General features: G+C 37.5%; 4 protein-coding genes across 7 annotated transcripts in view; 2 read left to right on the top strand and 2 right to left on the bottom strand.

Moving 5' to 3' along the window:
- LOC124161958 (AT-rich interactive domain-containing protein 2) overlaps positions 1 to 11,880 on the bottom strand; it is a 151,121-nt gene extending 139,241 nt beyond the window's left edge. For all 4 annotated transcript variants that reach the window (XM_046538235.1, XM_046538236.1, XM_046538237.1 and 1 more), the window contains exons 1-2: positions 11,147 to 11,880; positions 10,947 to 11,040 (exon numbers count right to left, since the gene is read on the bottom strand). In XM_046538235.1, coding sequence (XP_046394191.1) covers positions 10,947 to 11,040; positions 11,147 to 11,238 — 186 coding nt within the window. In that variant the 5' untranslated portion in view covers positions 11,239 to 11,880. The remainder of the gene's footprint in view (positions 1 to 10,946; positions 11,041 to 11,146) is intronic.
- A 16-nt stretch (positions 11,881 to 11,896) lies between these two features.
- LOC124161962 (zinc finger protein 593 homolog) lies at positions 11,897 to 12,721 on the top strand. Its single transcript, XM_046538242.1, has 3 exons — positions 11,897 to 12,056; positions 12,143 to 12,243; positions 12,323 to 12,721. Exons 1-3 carry the CDS (start codon positions 11,967 to 11,969, stop codon positions 12,555 to 12,557), a joined length of 426 nt encoding a protein of 141 aa, XP_046394198.1. The 5' UTR covers positions 11,897 to 11,966; the 3' UTR covers positions 12,558 to 12,721.
- LOC124161961 (serine--tRNA synthetase-like protein Slimp) lies at positions 12,608 to 14,094 on the top strand. Its single transcript, XM_046538241.1, has one exon. The coding sequence runs from the start codon at positions 12,608 to 12,610 to the stop codon at positions 14,012 to 14,014; it is 1,407 nt and encodes a 468-aa protein (XP_046394197.1). The 3' UTR covers positions 14,015 to 14,094.
- The window catches only part of LOC124161960 (dynein axonemal heavy chain 1-like), a 347,859-nt gene continuing 341,356 nt past the window's right edge, over positions 14,087 to 20,589 (bottom strand). The window contains exons 37-39 of the mRNA XM_046538240.1: positions 19,871 to 20,052; positions 17,319 to 17,448; positions 14,087 to 14,382 (exon numbers count right to left, since the gene is read on the bottom strand). Of these exons, the coding sequence (XP_046394196.1) occupies positions 14,165 to 14,382; positions 17,319 to 17,448; positions 19,871 to 20,052 (530 nt within the window). The 3' untranslated portion in view covers positions 14,087 to 14,164. The remainder of the gene's footprint in view (positions 14,383 to 17,318; positions 17,449 to 19,870; positions 20,053 to 20,589) is intronic.

The raw sequence follows: 20,589 nt of genomic DNA, 5'->3' as shown, positions 1-20,589 counted from the left end.
CATCATTAAACCCTAAGCAAAGTCACATTGTACAAAAATGTATTTCCATGATTTCATCCACAATTTACTAGAAGCTAATACCATATCGAAGATTATGGTCGATTAATGAAAGTGAATCTGAAATCGTGCAAGCACAATTAAAAGGTAAGAAACTTGAACAGAATGGAAAACTATGAAAAAACAGAATGGGCAGCAAAAAAAGGATACTGTGACAAACGCAACGAGAGGATATTAAGCGCCCATGATCCCAAAATCAACCGCATGAAGTGCACTTATGTCTGAATAAATTAATTGGACCAAGCTTTGAAATTTATTCACTACCCTCTGTGTTTCATCAAGGAATTCTCTAGTTCTCCTCTAATCCTTTTTCAAAAACTGGGGCGAGAAGATCACGTAAACTAACCAATTCAGTGTTTTACTCTTAAAGAATCAACAAGCTACAATAACAACAATGGAGATAGTGAGAAAAAGCTTCACCAACGAAAATTCCTTTCGCTACGGAACATATATAACATACCATAACAACTTAGCGAGGTAACAGAGAAGGTACTTGAGTCCAAAACGTTTAATAAACTTAAGCTACGTGGTAACCAGATGCAGATTCTACATCTAATTTTATTTATGCTCGTATACACAAGTCACTCTAACATACAGACGATCTACATCAAAACATCATTAGCATATAAATTTACCAGGCGAACTTCTTCATGTACTCTAACGATATGCAAGCAATCAATACACTAATTTTTATGGTCCCAAAACCTGGACCCACCAAAATTTTTCGAAAGCCAATCATTTTATACTTCGACACTTAAATTTAATAATTTGTATAAGATGGAGAAACGCTGAAACGAAACCATTCCTCCTCCGAGCAGCAATTAAAAATGTTCACACAGGCGATGCATAAATAAGACAACGCAGAAAAATTAGTATCAAGTATTTCATGATTTCGAAGGAGACGAATTATAAGCCGGCCATTAGCTGCTCATCCAAATAATTTCAATTTAAAAGCTATAAATATAAATTTGAAACCATCCTAGTGAGACCAGCACGAACAAATCGTAACTATAACAGAATTCGCTCACAATAGTTATGCAGTGTAGCCATGAAACAAATCATCCTGTCTCCGGAAAAATAGGATAGAAGTCAATAATCTCTAACAAACTCAGAGCCAAATGAAGTCGATACCCGTGATATGGAGACAGGACAGAAATCCAAAATGGAAGCAGGAAACATATTCTTAAATATTACGAGGGCAGGCACACTTTTGATGCCCCGAAATTATTTCCAAGAGGAATAATAACTCATTATCAGCCAAAGCCAGACATACGCTTGAACTAAATCACCTTCAATGAAAATTTATTTGGACGTTATAGCCATGAGCTCAGAAGCGTTAAAAATATTTCTTAATTATGTATCATAATAGCCAACGAGTGTTTTTCTCCACAATCAAGGAGCAGTAACGGCGTTACTCAGGCCGTCCCTTAAGCAATAAAGGAACGCATTGAAATAGCCTCTTGAAATTATTTTCCTCCGTAAATTAAGTAAACCTAAATACGCACGATTGATTATCTGCAAGGGAAAGAGAATCGGATCGAAAATCAAATCGAGATCGGCTAAATTGATACCCACACCAAAAGATGGAAGATGAGGTTCTCATCGGTAGATAAAAAACGGCTAAAACAGTAGATATTAATAGCATTCCTTTTCCGACCTCGGGTAAAAGTGCCGCCCAATAGGGGTAACATCAAGAATAATATTAGAAGACCTCAAAATATCCTCCATCTAGCGCTGTCCAACAGATGCGGAATGAAATGTGAACACAGAATCAGTCTTTGGTCGGGCTCCCTGTGCCCCCTGTCCCCCAAGCTAATGACAACAGTCAGAAGAGACAAAAATTCTGGTTCGAACACAAATAATCTATATAATTTCATCCCGTATCATTTTGGCGTCTTAAAATCTAAATTAAGGATGACAAAGGCATGAACTCAAACTAACAACAAAATTCACGCCGGTGACTTCTGGCATTATACTACTTTCAACAAGGGTAACGCGGGTCATAAAATACCATGTATTAACAATTAACCGAAATAAAGTCTTACGTGTCATAACTCAGATTAGATAATGATTTCATAACCTTGTAATTTATAACAACTAAACAATAACTTTGCTGCTTATAGAGAGCTTGAAAGGCAAGACAATGCAAAAAACTAATTGATCGAAGTGTGACTTAAGATAAATTTCCACTTTCATGGAGCGATCAGTTCAGGGATTGAGTTCATAATTTCATGAAAATTTTAAGACAACGCCATCCTCGCGCGGACTAACAAGAAGAAATAAACGAGTTGATGGAATAACCAAAGGCTTCCTTCGAATAGCAACGATATTTCATAATAGGACATGTAATTATTTCGTTCCAGTCATTGATAATTTCCTGTCACCAAGACTAGGGGCGCGCAGCCTTGTGGTAAGCTAAAAATGAGTACTACAACGATGTTCGGTCGTCATGCTGAATGCAGGTAAAAACAAAAAAATGTAGTAAGCAGCTTATAAAAACTACTCTAGGGGTAGGAGAACAGACCCCTAAACACGGATGATTTTCCTACACATCATTCGGAGTCAATTTCGCAGGCATGACAAAAAGTGCCCCGACTTCCTGACCGAGAAGCCAGCAAATATGAATCCTGTCTTAACCTATGATTGAAAGGAGATTTGAGACTTAAGGAGATTGACGACACCCATATCTCTTTCGTACGGATGGCAAGATTAAAATTAAAATTCACTAATTCTTGATTTACTTTGTGGTATTTCATTATAAGTTTTCCTGAAAACTTTAGTTTAGGAAAACTTAAACTTAAAATTAACAAAGGTGTCATCCTGAGTACATGAGCCATGAAGGAATACGATAACTAAAATTCGTGCAAATAAATGAGCATCCAGCTTCTACGAGCATACCCATACCTGAAATTTCATGACGGTAATTTTTATGATTTCTCCCTCAGGCCAGAAGGCGCATTTGAGGTATTTAAAGACAACTTCGGCATTTCAAATTAACATTTCCTATGCAATTCCAAGAAAATAAAGCAAGGAAAGCCTAACTTTTGTCGACGTCAGTCCAAGATGTACATTTGGAGGACATCATATAGAAAAGAGCTTGCGAATCACATGTATGAACTTGATTTCTTGTGGCAACCTCCTCCATTTCCTCTTCTTTCAAGATTACTTTTAATAACTCACAAACCTCAGGTAAGTTCCCAAACCTGCCACCATTAAAGTTCCATTCCACATCTAGAAGTAACTTAAAATAGGAGACACCATTTGATATGAATTAAAACAATCTCTTACACTTTAAATACTACATTAAATGTTCTTTCACCCCAAGTTACATATAAAAAGATGGCTTGTGAGAAGCATCGCAACAGAGTGAATATAGGTCCTTGATATAATGCTCGCACACTGTGGAGTGTGAACATGATGATTAGAAGAATAAAAATATTCCTACTGAGAGAAATATAATAAATAAAATTCGATTCCACCAACGAAAAACTTTGTGTAAAAAAAAGTTTATTATCCACGTGCTATCCTATCCAATTAAGTATCAAAGATAAAAATTAAAAATATACTGTCTGGTCAAAGAACTGAATTGCATGTACCAAATTAGTGGCATAATATTCAGCCATAAGACGGGAGTTGTGCGGCCAAACCTTTGACCAGAAAAACAGACCTCTAACCATAGCCCAATCAGAAGGATGACAAAAGATAACATTTAAAAGTATAATTATTGCAAAATCATTAAGAGAAATATATTAATGACGATCATAGTTTAAATCCCTAGGAGAATAAAAACTGAATCTATACACTTATCGAAAAAGTACTCAGTTTTTCGAAAACAAAATCGAACGGAAAACTTGATGGACCGGGATTCGAGGAATTTCTTCAAATGAGACACTCTATCTCCATGAATTGCATCCTGAAAAAACTCCGTCGTCAGAAAGATTAGATGACTAAGATTGCTTACGATTCTCATTACGCTATTGGTATGTCATTACGTAGAAGAACGAAGTGAAAACCCAACTTAAAATACATGAGATCCCGATTGATCGTATCATTCGTTCGTTCGTCTAAGGAATAAAATGCGGAGAGTGGCAGATAAATGAACTTTAAAAGTGAATGAATACAGGTTCGTGGTAGAGTGATAAAGCACATAAATATAAGCAATGATAATGATTGAGTCATATTCTCAGCAGGACAGAATGAGGTTATCATGAATCTGTACGCCATAAATTGAATTCCGCGAGTAATTACATCTTGAGTAAGCCAACTAAATCGTCTAAAATCCCAAATAACAATATGCATAGTAGGATTCAACTTAGACAAATCACTAAAATGACCTGGAATGACGGATTTCTAGGGAATGTTGACTCAAAGGTACCCCTCTGCTTCTAATGAAAAAGAAATTCTCTTCTATAAGTGACTTATTCTTGTGTTAGCTTCGAGTCACTATTTGTTTTGCAATATTGTGTTGCATCGGCTGATACATACCTTACAGAAGCTCACACCACATGCACTAATGTATGTGTCTTACTTTTTTATTGAGCTTTTATAGCCATGTAGTTCGCATGTGACGTACCTTTTGCGTGTTGGCGGTTTTTCATCCCCAGGCAGTGGCGCCGACTCCATGGGGCTTGAGGGCCCCCTCAATAATTCGTTATGGGTGTGAGGAAAAAAGTGTCAGGCTTGTCGATTTTCCCCGGAGTGTCCAGGGGGTCTATTCTCTAACTCGAAGCTCCCGTCGTGGTAGCTTCGAACTAGCTACCAGAATTGGCTACCAACCTTATTCTCTAACAGGGAGTAGCTTTCTCAGACCGAGAATTTCTGGTAGCTTTCTCAGACCGGATATGGGGTATGAGAAATATTTCGTGCGAACTCAGTTTTTACTTTTAGAACCAATGAAATCGCTCGTTTCATTTCGTAACCTGCGGGAAAATCATAATGTAGTCGTTCTCGGCTGACTTTTTCTTCTAGTTGAAATTAATGTGGTTTGTAAATTACGAAATGCTGAGTGCCTTCAGCTTTCATAATAATAGAAATACGAATAATAATAGAAATACGTAGAAATAATTATATTTGGCTAAGCGGCTTTTATATCAATTCAATAGTTTCGATCGATGCAGCAGTTTATGTCACGATTGATAATCATGCAGGCTATGTAAATATAATGAAGAGAAAATGTTAGTAAACTATCAACACATTAAACCAATGCTATCACATTGTCGTTCTAATTCCCGAGAACTTTACACTCAGCGCTCCTTATGCTTTTGCCTGTTTGATGCAAAAATTTTGATGACCAACTGTTTCTGTGCAGAGATTGTTCCTTCTTGCACTGCGAGAGAATATCGCAATAACATGTGCATACGATAAATGTATATTATTTCGGGAATATCTTCAACAAAGTTAATGGGAAGGTGGAAAAAATTATGTTTGTAAGTTACGTCATTTCACTCAGATTGGCCTAAGCAATCATTTTAGGCTCACAATATGCTTCAAACGATATTTACACAAAACTCTACTGTCGTGCCGTTCTCACGACGGCTAAATTAATATTTAAATGGTTTTATGAATAAGTATTATATGCCAACCGCCAAGCTTGCACTATTGCAAGCGAGGGCGATTCATTAGAACTTGACCATCATTATGAAAAAACAACCTATTAAACGTAGTTCCTTCTCCCAATATTAAAGTCATATTATATTATTGTTTTTGTGATGACTTCCTCCGTGGGCTTCTGGAATATCCATGGCTACACTTTCTCAAAATTCAAAACAAATACACCAACTTAACTACCGGCACTGAAATTAAATGCGTATATACGGCCAAAGACACACAAATGAAAGCAGAATGATATCATGAACACATTTATTCATTGGAAGAGCAAAAAATTTATTAATAACTATCATGAAACACCTTACATTGCATTATAACACAATAATACATCCACCTCTCTCCGGTCTACATCTATGTAACACTAAACCCTCTTCACACAATCACTTCACAACAAAGATCGTTGCTAATAATGCACGGTAAAGTTAATCATAAATGTATAAACACTTGCAAAAATAAGACATCCATCTTAGTGCAGTGGATACATTGGCATTGGTAATGATTTCAACGCATCAATTAGTACCGTCACTACAACAGTCTCTCGCAACATCAATAATAATCACTGTTTTCGGGGTTTTTCTTCTCACTAGTAATGACTTCATGCAAAATAAGATTTCACGTGATATAAAATGATTGAAAGCAACATTTTTCTTCTCCAAATAATGAAATCAACTAGTTAACGCGATCGATAGTTCACTCCGAAACATATATGTTTAGTCACGAAATTTGTCACTCATGCCCACTACTTTGTTAAGAATACAATAATTGAAGGCTTCAAATAATTTACGCAGCATTCCCGACCTCATTGAAGAAAATAATTACGCAAAACAACAAAAATAGTCAACACATTTCTTGTTTACCACTCAATCGCTAGCCGTGTCAAGAAAGACTGATGGGATAGAACAAAAGATTAGCGACACGCGCCACTTGGTTCACGGCGGTTCATAGGAATTCCCAAGGCCCTATGGGAATTCCCTATGTATTTTGATGGTAGCTAGCTGAAGCGCGGGGTTCGAGGGCGCGCTTCGCGAAGCTACCGTGGTAGCTAGTTTGAAGCTACGGAAGTAGCTTCAAATCCCATAGAGAATAAGGGTTGGAGCCTAATAAGCTACCGGTAGCTTCTGCAAGCTCCCTTCGCCGGAGCTTCAGCGTTAGAGAATACAAGTGGTAGCAAGTAGCTTAATTAAGCATCTTTCCACCAGAAAGCTACCGCGCTTCGAGTTAGAGAATAGACCCCCAGATATCGAGATTGGAGTTCTCAGTGTTCTAACGTTGATCATATGACTCTTCTAAAATGCTTAAAAATCTTAAAACTCACTACTTATAAAATTTCCCGGAGAAAGATCCCCGGTTTGGGCCCCCCCAATCCCCAGGCTCACACTCCCTAGAGGTGGCTATGCAAGATATGATGTACATGCATACTTAACAACAAGTTTTTCCGGAAACTTGAATAGGAGTTCAAAGGAAATGAAACATTTTAAGAATCTTACCTGTAGATATTTTTCCAAAGGCAAATTGGATACAAACGGCAGAAGCTTGTGCCTACACGCCCTAACGCTATTCTTTCAAAATTTCTTTCTTTTTCTTTCGCTTTCAACAAAATAATGGACAAAAAATGAAGTACCAACTAAAGCACTGATATATATAGTATGTATATATGATATATATAGCTGAGTTTGAACCATTTCATTTAAAGCTTTTTTAATACAACTCAAATATCAAAATTTATTAACAGTAACTCAGTAATTTCAGTGAGGTCTTTATAGACCTCAGAAAAATCACTTGACTGAAGAGAGGAAAAAAATAATTATATTTCAGGATAACTTGCTGCGATGCAAGAACGTAGAATATATATGTAATGGGATCCATACAACACATTAGTATAAATGGAAATTTATTGCAATTAAACTTTCACATAAGCGAAACTTTCTTGGGCCTTCCGCGACGAAAATACAGAACATTTTTATTCTGCAACCTTTCAAAAATCCAAAGATGAGCCACTATTCGCTAAGCTAGCGATTCCGGATGCCAAGGAAAGACTGAGAATTATGATAAAGGGTTTACATAATGTAAGTAAGCACTACGTTAATACCTTTAAGCAGATACCCAAAAAGATTCTAAAATATAAAATTCAAAGGTCAAGTGAAATAAGCATATTTTTTGGATTCGACACTGAATTGTACTATTAACTTGAGATATAGAGAGACCAGCGGCTTTGCAGCAACATATTGGAGACTATAAACTGCCAATGGTACATGTAATGCTCTGCTTAACTTAAAATAATAATAAGGAGGAATGTGGATCCAATTACTCCAAGAATCTAGAGATCATATATAATGTTGGTAGCAGGTGCCTCCAGTTGCAGTATGCATGCCATATTAATACATTACCATATTCTTCGGCCCATTTTCACGGGATATTACTTAATGCATGCAACTTAAACCTCCCAAGTTCCAAAAAACATAAAAATGACATGAATTCAGCGATGAGTAGAAAGTCAAATAAAACAGCTAAATCCATCGCAAGAACTCTCCCAAATAGCAACTTCAAAAAGAATCCTCAAATATTTCAATGCAAATTTAACTGTCATCAACTGGTGACACCGAGTATAATCTTAGGAACGTGTCGCCCACTGTGATGGCAACAACCGCAAAAGGAAGGACAGTGGGGATACATATTAAGGAAAACGCGGAATTAGGCGTTTTAAACGAGTGTAGTTTCGTATCGTTTACCTGATATCATTCGTGAAAAGAATGAAATATTCCTCTCCGGAATTTCGGCCGATGTAGTCATGTGAAGTCTTCCAAAAGACAGAAACACGAGCCATTATGCTCGTTTCTCCCAATTCCTTCCACTGGAAAACGATTCTTCCCCGTCTAAACAATAACTTCTGACCTGGATGCGCTAGCATGATGATTGATGAAGTTGTAGTCCAAAAGCAATCGCATAACTTCGAAATCTCGATGAGACAATATCCTCCTGCCTAAGAATAAATTCTTTAACTCATCCACTAACACCATTCCCTTCTGCATACCCTACGAAGTAACCCTTTGAGGTAAATATTAACTATCACGTCAACCTGGGACACCTAAGAATAAATAAAAATTATATAAAAAGATAAATTTTCCCTGTCACGTGAACCCTACGTAACACCTTCCCAGGCAGCTATTACCTAAGGTTAAGATAAGTTAAGAAGTAAATAAGAAGCCGAATCAACCAGGCCAAAAGAATTATTCACCGCCGGCAACATTGATTTAGGGATAATTAAATTGCTAATGAGGACTTACGTATGGAGTGTCCTGTTTTCTACGGTAGAGAGACCTGGACACATGTCAAGATAGAAAAGGAAAGAATATAGACATGTGAGTACTGGTGTTACAGGAATATATTGAAAATACACTGAGAGGAAATAGGCAAAAGGGGAGGTGTTGGAAAGAATACGGGAAAGACCGCCTCTAATAAAAATGCCGGATAAGAGAAGAACACCAGGATTGGAGATGCATTCCGACATGAAAGCTTGGTCAAAACCATACAGTAAGGCGCTGACTAAGGAAAAAACCATAAGGGCAGACCAAGACTAAACTTGATGGGACAGTGGGAACAAGGACCTCGGACGCCAACCCAACAAAGAAGTGATAAGATTGGCCCAATACCGGATGAAGTGGATGGCTGTTGAGGACCAATCCTAGGATTGTAACCCGAGAAGATAACCTTCCCAATTCTGACTGTCAGGTAATCGGTAATCCCGTAAACGAGATGAAATTGGGGTGCTAGCGAATTAGGAGTACGGATGCCGGAAATCCGCAGTGGCAAAGAGGCCTTAGATCGCGGCAAGGAGATGTGAAGGGAGGGAAGGGGAGGGGGGAATAGTTGGTTGTGGAATAAGGCGGGAGAGTGAGAGGGGGAGGAGATCGGCTGGCTGGGCAGTGGGGGTGGAGGAAAAACACGTGTGCAGGGGAGTTCGCCGGTAGTTAGATTGAAGGAGTCTGAGCGCGGCAGGACCCTGACCTTGCTCGAATCACCGGCAAAAATACGCTTTCTATCACCAATTCCTCGCTGCGCCATAATATGCATCAATACCACGTCCTCCGGAGCATAAACTTAAACCTCAGACCCATTGGCAATCCTAGGGTTTGCATATATGCAATGTCTACCACCTTAGGTGCCTCGAAACCATAGAGATGAAAATAAAGAACTAAATTACTAAATATTTGGTCAATCACTGCATGATTAATTTAGTCGGCCGTTGACGCGTTCTGAAATTCCTATGGGCTGTATTCTCTAAATTATTACATACCACCAACTTATGTCTAGTCTGAAAGGATATAGAAGAATGACGCTACAATGAATGCCACCTAATACCACTATCAAAAATCATGTTAACCACTACTCCTCTCCTAAGTTTGGAAAGAAAACAGTACAATTATGTTCATGCTATCAATGACAATTAAAGAAAGAATTAAGGTCAAGAAATACAGCACCAGAATATTGTTCAAATCAGTCATCGATGAAAAATGCTGAATCAATATCATGAATTCATATACATCTCCAAAAAAAAAGTCAGCATCGTCGCTTTAAATGAATTACAACTCTATTTCTGGAGATGAAGGACTAAACTACAGATACTAAAAGCAACGGAAAATCAATTGGGCATTGTATTTAAATAAATATAACAATTTGGCTAACAAAAACGCGTAAGTAATACTAGAGAAATTTCTTTCGCCACTTCTGTGCCTGAGACTTGATGTTCACTATCACCGTAAAACCGATTGCTCTCCAAGCACACAATAAGTACAAAAGTTAATGAAAAACCGAACCCGGGGACAATTTAAAACAAGAAATGTAAAACACGAAATACGATGTAAAGGGAATTAAACTTATTTTCCTGGATTGAGCTAAAAAGGGATATAAAAGAAGTTAAAATTTTAAAAAAATGGTGACATTATGACCAGGTACATGGCGATATACAACAAGTATGAATGTTACACGACTACTAAGCCGCCGTTCCTTGTGTGGGCAGAGTAAGAACTAGGTATAGAGAAAAAGCGAGAAAAACAATCAATTCCACTTATAAATTCAAACCACAAAGTCACTAAGTCGCGACTAGATGCACCTAAACAAGAAGCTTTGGAGCGCGTAAACAAACCAGAAAATCTTAAATGATACCCGAGACCGGTGACCCTTAGGCAACCCGGCACTATTAACCCTTGACTCACCAAAACAGAATAAGCAGTATAATACTTTAAATCAAATAAAATATGAAATTATTGATATTTTTTCCTTACCTTTTCCCAACCTCCTTGTTCGGTGACTAGAACGTAAAGCAGATAGAGGTCTACTTCATGTCCATTAATTTTTGGTATTCTACGGAATGGAGTCCTACGGAAGAGAATAAAAAATTAATTAGACGATTGAAAAGTTACTTCAATAGTCTTAATAAGGTTAAAATTTGACTAAAATCAGAATATAAACAACTGATACTCACCCTCGGGTATCGTGGAACTGCCGTAGTTCTCGTAGAAAACCATCACGTTCCCTTTGGTAAGTGACTGGGTCCTTGTCGAGAATTTTGGCCATAGTAGCACAAAAATTAACAAATTAGATCACAACACGTGTTTCAATGATGTTTTTATCCATTGAGATGTTCGATACGCACGACGCGGACATCGGGAGGAGCAGATTCACCAAAGTAAGATACCAGTTGGACCCAACCGACGAAGGGTATTGTTCGACTCCCGCACAAGTAGGGAGGCTGTCTCGTTTTCCGAACCCCCGTGTTTGCTCAACGTTGCACTTCACTCTCCACTTGGTAATGCGCAAAAGATGATGAATAATCCAGGGTCAAAGTTTGCATTTTAAAACTTTTGAGAGCACAGCACTTTTTCCACGTAATATTTAGACTCCATTGGAGGCCTCAGCAGGAACTAAATTTCACTATGCATGTATTCACCAGAATATCACAACGCACGTCGACGACGGTCTTCAAAATGGCGCCAGCCGTGCGTTATCTCGTGAGCGCAATTTTAACTATTATGCCGATCCATGATTAGAGCATAAGGCGGAGCCTAAATATTTTGAATTTGCATCTACGATTCTCCTCATCATAATATTTCCATGGAAATATGAAGGTCAGTAATTGAGTGATAAAAACTTAGAAACGGCTAGAGCATTGGTGTATGATTTCTCCAAAAACCGGGTGATTCGGCCATTAAGATTCAAGGTAGGTGGCGTTAGCTATCAACTACCCATTTTAAAAATAGTTCCTAACACACACGTGGAAATTAAGAATTATTCTCCTAAAAATCATGCCTTATAGAAGGAAGAAGTATCATGATGGAGATACGCACTTGAAGAAACAATGGAGAACGAAAAGAAGAAGGAAAGATTTGGATGAGGTGCGTAACCTTAAATAGCAGACGAATCTTTATTTATGGGACAAAGAATATTTATTTTGTTAACTGACCAATTGTTTTCTCTTCAGATTGATGAGGATATGAAACCACAGAATGCTGAAAAGTTATTAAATCAAGTAGTAGATTTAGATAAACCTGGAGGAGCTCAGTTTTATTGTCTTCATTGCGCGTAAGTAGAGCCGTGAATGATATTTCTCGATCCTTCACTTTTATCTACTGGCGCTTGGCTAAATGTGTGTTCATTTCAGGCGTTACTTCATCGATGATCATGCATTACAAGACCATTTTAAAACTAAAGTTCATAAAAGACGCTTGAAAGCGTTAGAACTAGAACCCTACAGCATAGAAGAATCGGAAAGAGCAGCAGGGAAAGGAAATTATGAACCCATTAAGAGGAGGAGAGTAGAGACCCAGCCAACTGGTGGTATTGTCTCGGCTATGGACGCAATTGAGATGGAGAAAAAAGACGTGCTTTCGGACTGATTCCGGGTTTGTTGATTTGTTTGTGATATTGTCAAGAAAGCAGGATCGAAATGGCCCTTCGTACCATTTCCTCCGCGTTAGTAAGAACTAAAACCAGGCGTTCTGTTAAGATTTATTATGTTACACAAAGACGTTATTTAAGCTCTGCATTATTTATGACGGGAGATCAAGCGAAAAATAATTACGCATTCCTATCCCCTGTGCTAGATTTTGATACAAAATTTCAAAATATATCCCAATTAGAGAGAAATGTGCAGCTTAGGGGCATACCTGTGAATGTGCATTCTTTGAAGAGGATGTGGGATTTCCAGGAAGGCATTCGAATGACTAGGAATAAAATTGACCAAAGGCGCTCAGAAATAACGAAATCAATTAAGGAGCTACAGAAAAGTGATGACCAAGTGGCCCGCAGTGAAGTGGAAAAGTTAATGTTACTATCTCAAAAATTACGACATGAATATAAGGTTGTGACCGCGGCACTCTGGGATATTGAGGGAAAAGTAGTTCCCAAGTGCCTATCAATTCCAAATGTTTTGCATGATCGTACTCCCGACAGCGTTGAAGAAGAGATATATAGGTTCATGGAGTCAACTGGGAGGGTTCAGGAGTTAAGTCATATTGACATAGGAAGTAGTATAGGTGTGCTGAAGTGCATTGGACCTCTATGTTGTTATTTGAAAAATGAGGCAGTTGAATTTGAGAGGAAATCAATTAAGTTTTTTGTTGATAGACTTAAGGATGAAAATTTTGTACAGTTCTCAAATCCTGATTTTGTTAAAAGTATAGTGGTTGAAGGAAATGGACTTGATCATGAAGACCCGTTCTCCACATTTATTTTAGAAGCTGATTCTTCAGATGTTAGCGAGAAAAATAGTCCTAATCGATTACATTTAGTCGGTGGTTCCTCATTAGGGCCATTCTGCAGTTACTTTTCTAAACAAATAGGAACTCACCCTCTGCCCATTAAATTATTCGCTCATGGTCGTCAGTATAAACCTTCTCCTATTCAAACCAAAGGTAGCCTTTTAAACTCTTGTCAGGCTTCTGCTGTCCAGCTCTTCGTTGGTTTACCTAATTGTGTCGCCACAGAAAATGCCTTTATAGATCGTGTTCTGGCATTCCTTATTTCAGCATACCAGGAATTCGGTTTTCATTTTCGAGTCATTTATCAACCGGCAGAGAAGCTAGCCTCTTGGGAAAGTCTGAAAGCAAGCTTTCAGATGTATTCCTCTCATTTACAGTCCTATGTAGAAGTTGGTAATGTGTCTGTATGTGGGGAATATATTAGTAAAAGACTTTTGATGTACTATCAAGTGCCTGACAGTAGCAGTGTTGACTTTTTTAGAATTGTAACTGGTACTGTTATTTCTGTCCCAGAAGTTTTGGCTTGTGTGCTGGAAGATCCAAGAAATGTTGTGGATGGTAAATTAATATTACCTTCCAATATAAAATCTTAGTTGCTATTTAAAAAATATATACCACAAAAAAATGAGTGTGTCATGCTATGTTTGTTGCAAATAAACACAAGCCTCTGTAACCTTCTTTTATTTTTCATCATTTGCAACACAATCAGTTACCATTAATAATACGCTGATTAAAAATAACAATTAGTAATCAAGGGCACATATGAGTGCGACTCCTCTCTTAGTCCAATGGCGATTGTCCTTGTCTGTCGGTATCTCAATGGTTACCACATAATTTGTTGAATGGCCGGTTGTGGACAAAGTCCCAGCTCTGGTTAATGTTTTGTAAACAGGACAGGTGTAGACACCTGATGCAGGAGGTTCCCGATTTGCTTCAGGTAACAGCCAAACCACAGGCATATCTGTCATTTGTGAAAATAAATTACCGGTTTCAGTATTCGCGGATAATCACAGAACTGTTGAGATATGGGCGAGTCATTTGTTACCAGTAATCAACCGTGTTAATTAATCCTTCCACTGCCAGCCCATTTCAGGTAGGATATGCAAGGACTGCCAAGGCTATTTTCCAGAATTTGCAAGACTTAATATTTTAAATTACTGGAAGTACTTAAACTCTATTAAATGCATTACATTTTTACCAATGCTAAAGATACATTTAGATCTTCGGAACATAAATGGGTTATGAGATGGCCGCATTTATGAAATAAAATAAGTTAGGCTGATGTATATTGGCCTGCTGGCAGTAAAAGGATTAAAGTAATTCTTTATGAAGTTCGTGTACAGTGTATTATCCCCTTCAACTGGGAACAATGTAGCTTTTGCCATTGGGTTTGGATAATCGTAGTTCCACTTCTCTGACATAAGTAGGGTAAGATTTTAATGACTTCGATTTGATGAGTTCTTACATAATGACAAAATGAATTTACTCACACTGGGATTGTATTTCAAATATATCAAATGCATTTTTAAATAGAAAGTCGAGTAATATTTCTGATAGGTAGATACATATGCATGAAAAGAGCAAATAAGCAACAAATACCTCGGTAAGGTCACAATTATGGTTTTATGCTACTGAAAAAATCACATTATTTTCATGGATATTTATGCACCAAAAATTAGACACTGATACAGCTATGATTTGAAGTACAATTTGAATATTTGTTTCTATTTTAAAAAGTAACTAGTGGTATAATATGAAACTTATTGAAAAATTCATGAGGTTAATGCATGAGAATGATGAAAACTTTGTTAAGCTTCAATTTGTACTCAGAAAACAATGAGTAAATTTGAGTACTTACTATTTACATTTTGGAAAATGTTAACATTAGAAGATTAAATTTACGTAAAATTCAATAACTCTTGGTTTACTTTGTGGTATTCCATTATAAGCTTTTCCTGGATATACACAATTACTTTAAAAAAATAAGTGGTATAAGTAATTGTGTATATCCAGGAAAAACTTAAATTTATATAAATGAATTTTGGTACCTAAGTTATTCGCCATCACTCTATGACTCTGATCGTTTTAATGACTTCAAATTCATTCAGCCAATGGCATAAAATCAATTTTGGATTCCTACGGTCATTAGTGATAAAAAAAATTCATCATTCTCTATTCTAGTGGACAGTCAGTATGTTACAGCAAATTTACTATTTTTCTTCATTTTGCGGTTGTCGGCATTTAGCAAAAGGTATGCTGAAAGAGAGAGATAAAACTCAGTATCTCTATGCTATACATGTTAACCTATGTGAGGTGGCTGGAAGTTAAGTGTCACCCCCAGTTCTTGCCAGGCTGATAGGTGCCAAGCAAAATGGTGGCCATACACTACTCTTGATCAGAGAAAACCCGTGCATTCTGAGTGTCACACAACCCCACTCCCTTGCATCTCTTCAGAAAGGATTTAATTACAGTTAAAGTTAAAAAAAAATATGATCCTCAGTCGCCAGGGGTTGCGAAAGCCGAGAAATTAGCTGCAAATGCAACATTGTTTAGGCACTGCAATGGAAGGTTCTCTAACATTGACCCCAGTTACAGTGGGCCCGAAAGATGGCTGTCCCATGTTCCTACGCTTTCCCTCGACCCATTCCCATCAGTGGAAATTTCACAAATGTGGCACCACCTCTAGGCAGTAGCTAGAAGATAAGCCTGCATGTGACCCACTGGTTGGTTGCACTGCAGTCTGAGCCCAGTAAGGGTGACTAAGTGAAAGTGTTAATAGCACGTGTGAAATCCACGTGAAAAAATCCTAAACAAATCTATGCCTCTAGGTTAAGCAAAGCATCTCTTTTATTTTATCCTTTCTGTTGTACTCTGAGAATATTAAGAGTTCAAACTGATATTCTACGCATCATAAGAAAGACCCCCTATTCTCAATGACATCTGAGCTGAGAGAGTAGCCACATTTTAGTCTCTAGAGCCTTTCAAACCCAACTCATAATGCTAGTTAATTGTTTCCTTATTGTAGTTTCTTTACAACTCACTTGTTTTCCTTATTATTTTGCATTGTTTTTTATTTATCTTTTGACGAAAAACTAGCCAGAATGAAGTAGAATCTCTGTTTCAAGTTTTCATGATAAAACCTTCGTGCATACTGCATCTTGAAAAGAAATACACAGTTGAGGACCTCGACCAGAAACCTTGGGACAAAAGGGTTTCTGGTCGTGGAAAAAGTGGTACACTTTTTTGAGAATTTTGCGTCATTCATAAATTGCAAAATATTCACAGTACACCTCACAATGAAAGTACGTAACCGATGGATAGTGATAGAACGAGCAATAAATACATCTTTTTCTTCATGCTCAATAGCTTTCGCTAGCAGGCGTTGCGATACCTATTGATACTCTCTTTAGATGGACAGAAAATCTGTGCAAATGCTCTATATTTTGTTTATTAATTAATTTATAAATGCGTTCAGGCTCTTGTGCTCAATATTTGAGATCCCTGCGTGTCCCTGCCTCGGTTGTTAGTGTGCGTTAAGTTCTTACTCGTCCATGAGCAAGGCTCAGAGAGTGGTGCCATGAGGTGGCAAGTCAAAACACTACGCAGAGGAATTTTCAAACGTTGCGGATTTCTGGTTTTACGGGTTTCTGGATTCCGGATTTGAGGTCCTCGAGTCCTGTGTATCCTTAAGGCCGTGTCATAGGTCTGTACTACAATGCAATAATGAAATAAGCATAACTGCTGACTTCATTTAAACCTTTTAGCTCATCCTAGCTCTCGTGTATTTGGTAACAGTTAAGAAAGGTCTTTTATGAGTAATGTAGTATGTTCTAAGTTTCCTTATGAAAATGGGTGTGAATTTATGAACATGTGAGTCAATATAATAAATATTTTCACCAGTATACAATTCCTTAGGATGTGACTCTTGAAGTAAGTGATCTTTGGCACTCCAGCGAGCACCCTCCAGGAACATTCCGTATACAGTGCAGCCATCACTTGGCCTCTTCTTAGGCTTTTCGTCTAAAATCTGTGAAGGAATCATTAATTGGCATTGGTAAAATGCATCATATTCATTAAAGTGTGGAACTTCCACCGAGCACCTGGTGCAAATTCAGGAAATTCAAGCCCGAATCTCAGTCAAGAGAAATGATTTTTTGTGCATGGAATTTTTGTCCATGGTTATTTCATTTTAAAAAATCACTAATTATTCAGTAAACTCAAAACTACCGCTTCATTTTTGGGAAAGGACTGCAAGCATGGATGCTGGTTGGAAAAATTGTCAGAGGAGTGCATTCAATGCGACCCCATGGCCCAGGGGGACACATTCTTGCCTGTTTGTTTGTCATCCAGGCAAAATCTTGAAACTCAAATTTAACCCCCATTCGTGATTAGAAATCAACTTTCAGTACAGATCAAAACCAGATGGTAGTCCATTCTTATGCTATTTTTAGTTCTTCAGAGGCAGTATGAGCCACCATCTTCTATTACTAACATTTGAATTAATTGCTCAGATGCAGCATAAATTCCATCAATTAAATTCTTCATAACGAAATAAGGTGCCATGTGTTGCAAGAGATAACACATCTGACTACAGGTGAAGCGAGGACCCTGGGCGGATCTCTTGAGGGCAGAGTCTTCATGCCTTTGCTGTTCACCCTTGCACCTAGAGAGGGGAAGGAAAAACGAATGGGAGGCACTGCTGTGATGGGAGCCTGACGACGCCTCCAGGGGGGCAATAGGGATGGAAGGGAGGGGTGGAGAAAAACCCACACCATCTTTGAGGCAGCAGGGCCCACTATTAGCGAAACTATGCTTTGCTGTTTCTACTCAAACGAAAGATTTCCCTGGGAGGAAACCCCACAATTTTCAGTAGATAAATCATACTACAGATCAGAAGATTCCAGTTTTGGATACTGGCTGGGTTTGTACTTTTTCCTCATACAGTTTGATGGTTTTTTTAATAATTTGTCTTTTCCCATCGTCCATAATTTAACCCTTTCGAGACGGTGAAGTTCTCGCCTTGTGTGTGTGTGTGTGACTGCTATACTGAGCCCCGAGAGATTCTTCCGTCCCCTCTGCACAGAGCATTTTTGCAGGAAATTTGTGAAGAACGGTGCCATGGATAATCACACACTCTCAGCACCCACCTCTTTCGACCATTCTTAGCGGGGACTCCTGCATTACCTTTGACTCCGAGGGTAGTTGGGCTCCCTCCTTTCGGGGTTTACAACCCTACCAGCGGCATTGGTTCGCGTCAATCAAGCTTTGTTTATATGAATGAGCTATATGGATAATTGTTGCTTGAACGTAAATTGCAGACTTCGAATTGAATTCCTCATTTTATTCTAAGAATTGTCAAATTTTGAACGAAGCTCTACCGCCAATAGTAATGAATTTAATGCAGCAACAATTTCCATGTTTATACTGAAATCGAAAGTTTTGTGTTTATCATAGAACTTCATTTAAAAATTGTAAACACTGCTTAAAACAAGTAATTCAATTATTAGTTTATGTTTTTTGAGAAAGGAAAAAATATATATTTCCCAAAATGACTGGATAATTATGTATTTGTATGACGGTCCCTTACCGCTTAGAGGGGTTATATAAGAAGAGGGGTCCAGGTACCTGCACCTGGATTTTGAGGGTAAAGCCTAAGCCCTGCAGTGTTGGGTCCTGAAAAAAAAACATCGCACACCCGCGACCATCATACAAGGGGGAGGAAACGTATATATTTGGCATTCATTCACCTGCGTAGGAAAATCTCCAACGAAAATATATGGGTTTCGTCTCCCGGGTCATGAAATGTTCAGACGCATATTCACGTCTTTAGTAGGGAAAAGGTTAAGAGTTCGCTAGTTTTCACATCTTTGTGTGGAAGTTATTGGTAGCCTTAGAGGAATAAATTTTATAAAATAAAATTGAATAATAATATTATAAAAGGTTAAGAAATTAATCTGAAAAACCATGTTTTTTTTAACTTATTAGAAAAAAATAATGCAACAAAATTATTTAAAAGCTCACATTTTTATTCAAACTAAAAAGAAGAAAATAAACCACTCTGATTTGGCCAAAGGTCCCATGTTTAAATTTTACATGAAGACTACATCCTCAAAACCAAAAATATAGTTTTTATCAATTCTAGCATCTGAAATCTTTCTCTGTAGGCATTCATCATAATGCTTCCACTAAAAAATCAAATACAAATATATGACAATGAATTTACATCCCTCCAGGGTCAAATGTAAAGGGAAAGCTCACCATGTTTTGGTTATGAAAAAACTGTTTAATCTGTTATATTCGAAAGAGGGACCTTAGGCCATGGCAGGGTGGTTTATTTTTTCCTTTTAAGTTTTAATAAATATGTTGATTTTAAAACGATTTTTTTATCTTTGGTGATACAATAGCACTTGGATGCAAGATCAATATGTAATTGATTTTAATGTTCATACCTCAAATGAAAATGTCAGCGTATCAATAGATACAACATATTTTCTGGCATAGTTCTGGAGAGTTCCTGTCAAAAAAGCTTGAGGGAAAAAGAATCCTGATATCCAGAAACTTGTTGGAATCCCTTCATCAACCCATTTCTGTAAAAACTCTATCCTTTTTTTAAGATCAGACACCCATGCTCCTGAAAGTTTTGGTAAATGAAAATTTAACTGTGAAATAAAGGGATACATTGTGAACATAAAGTAATTTCAAAGTCAAAAATCTAGATTTAAGTAAAAACAATAGTAATACCCAGATGGCTCTCTGTATTATCTAAGATGTTAATTATAACTCTTAAATTCTGTTCTAATTTATCCTTGAGTAGAATAATTTGTTTAAAACAACACATGGGCCCAGTTTACTGTCTGGAAAATATCTCTGATCAGAAGCTTACTTAAATTCTCTCCTATAGGTACTTCTTCTTTCCTATCATGATTTTAAATCCACATGATATCTTGCAAGCATGCATAGGCTACAGTTGGGGATTTGCTAACTTAATTCATTCATTGTTCTTATAGGACCAGAATATGTATTTGGGATTCAAATGAGAGACCTTAGGCCATGGCAGGGTTGTTTATTTTCTTGTTTTTTGTTTGAATAAATAAGTGGGTTTAAAAATAATTTTTTTAATCTTTGGTAATAGAAGAGCACTTTAAATAAATTTCAGCATTTAAATAAG

This window comes from Ischnura elegans, chromosome 7, assembly GCF_921293095.1.
Source record: "Ischnura elegans chromosome 7, ioIscEleg1.1, whole genome shotgun sequence".
NCBI classification, from domain to species: domain Eukaryota; kingdom Metazoa; phylum Arthropoda; class Insecta; order Odonata; family Coenagrionidae; genus Ischnura; species Ischnura elegans.
This window is presented reverse-complemented; position numbering and strand designations above follow the sequence as displayed.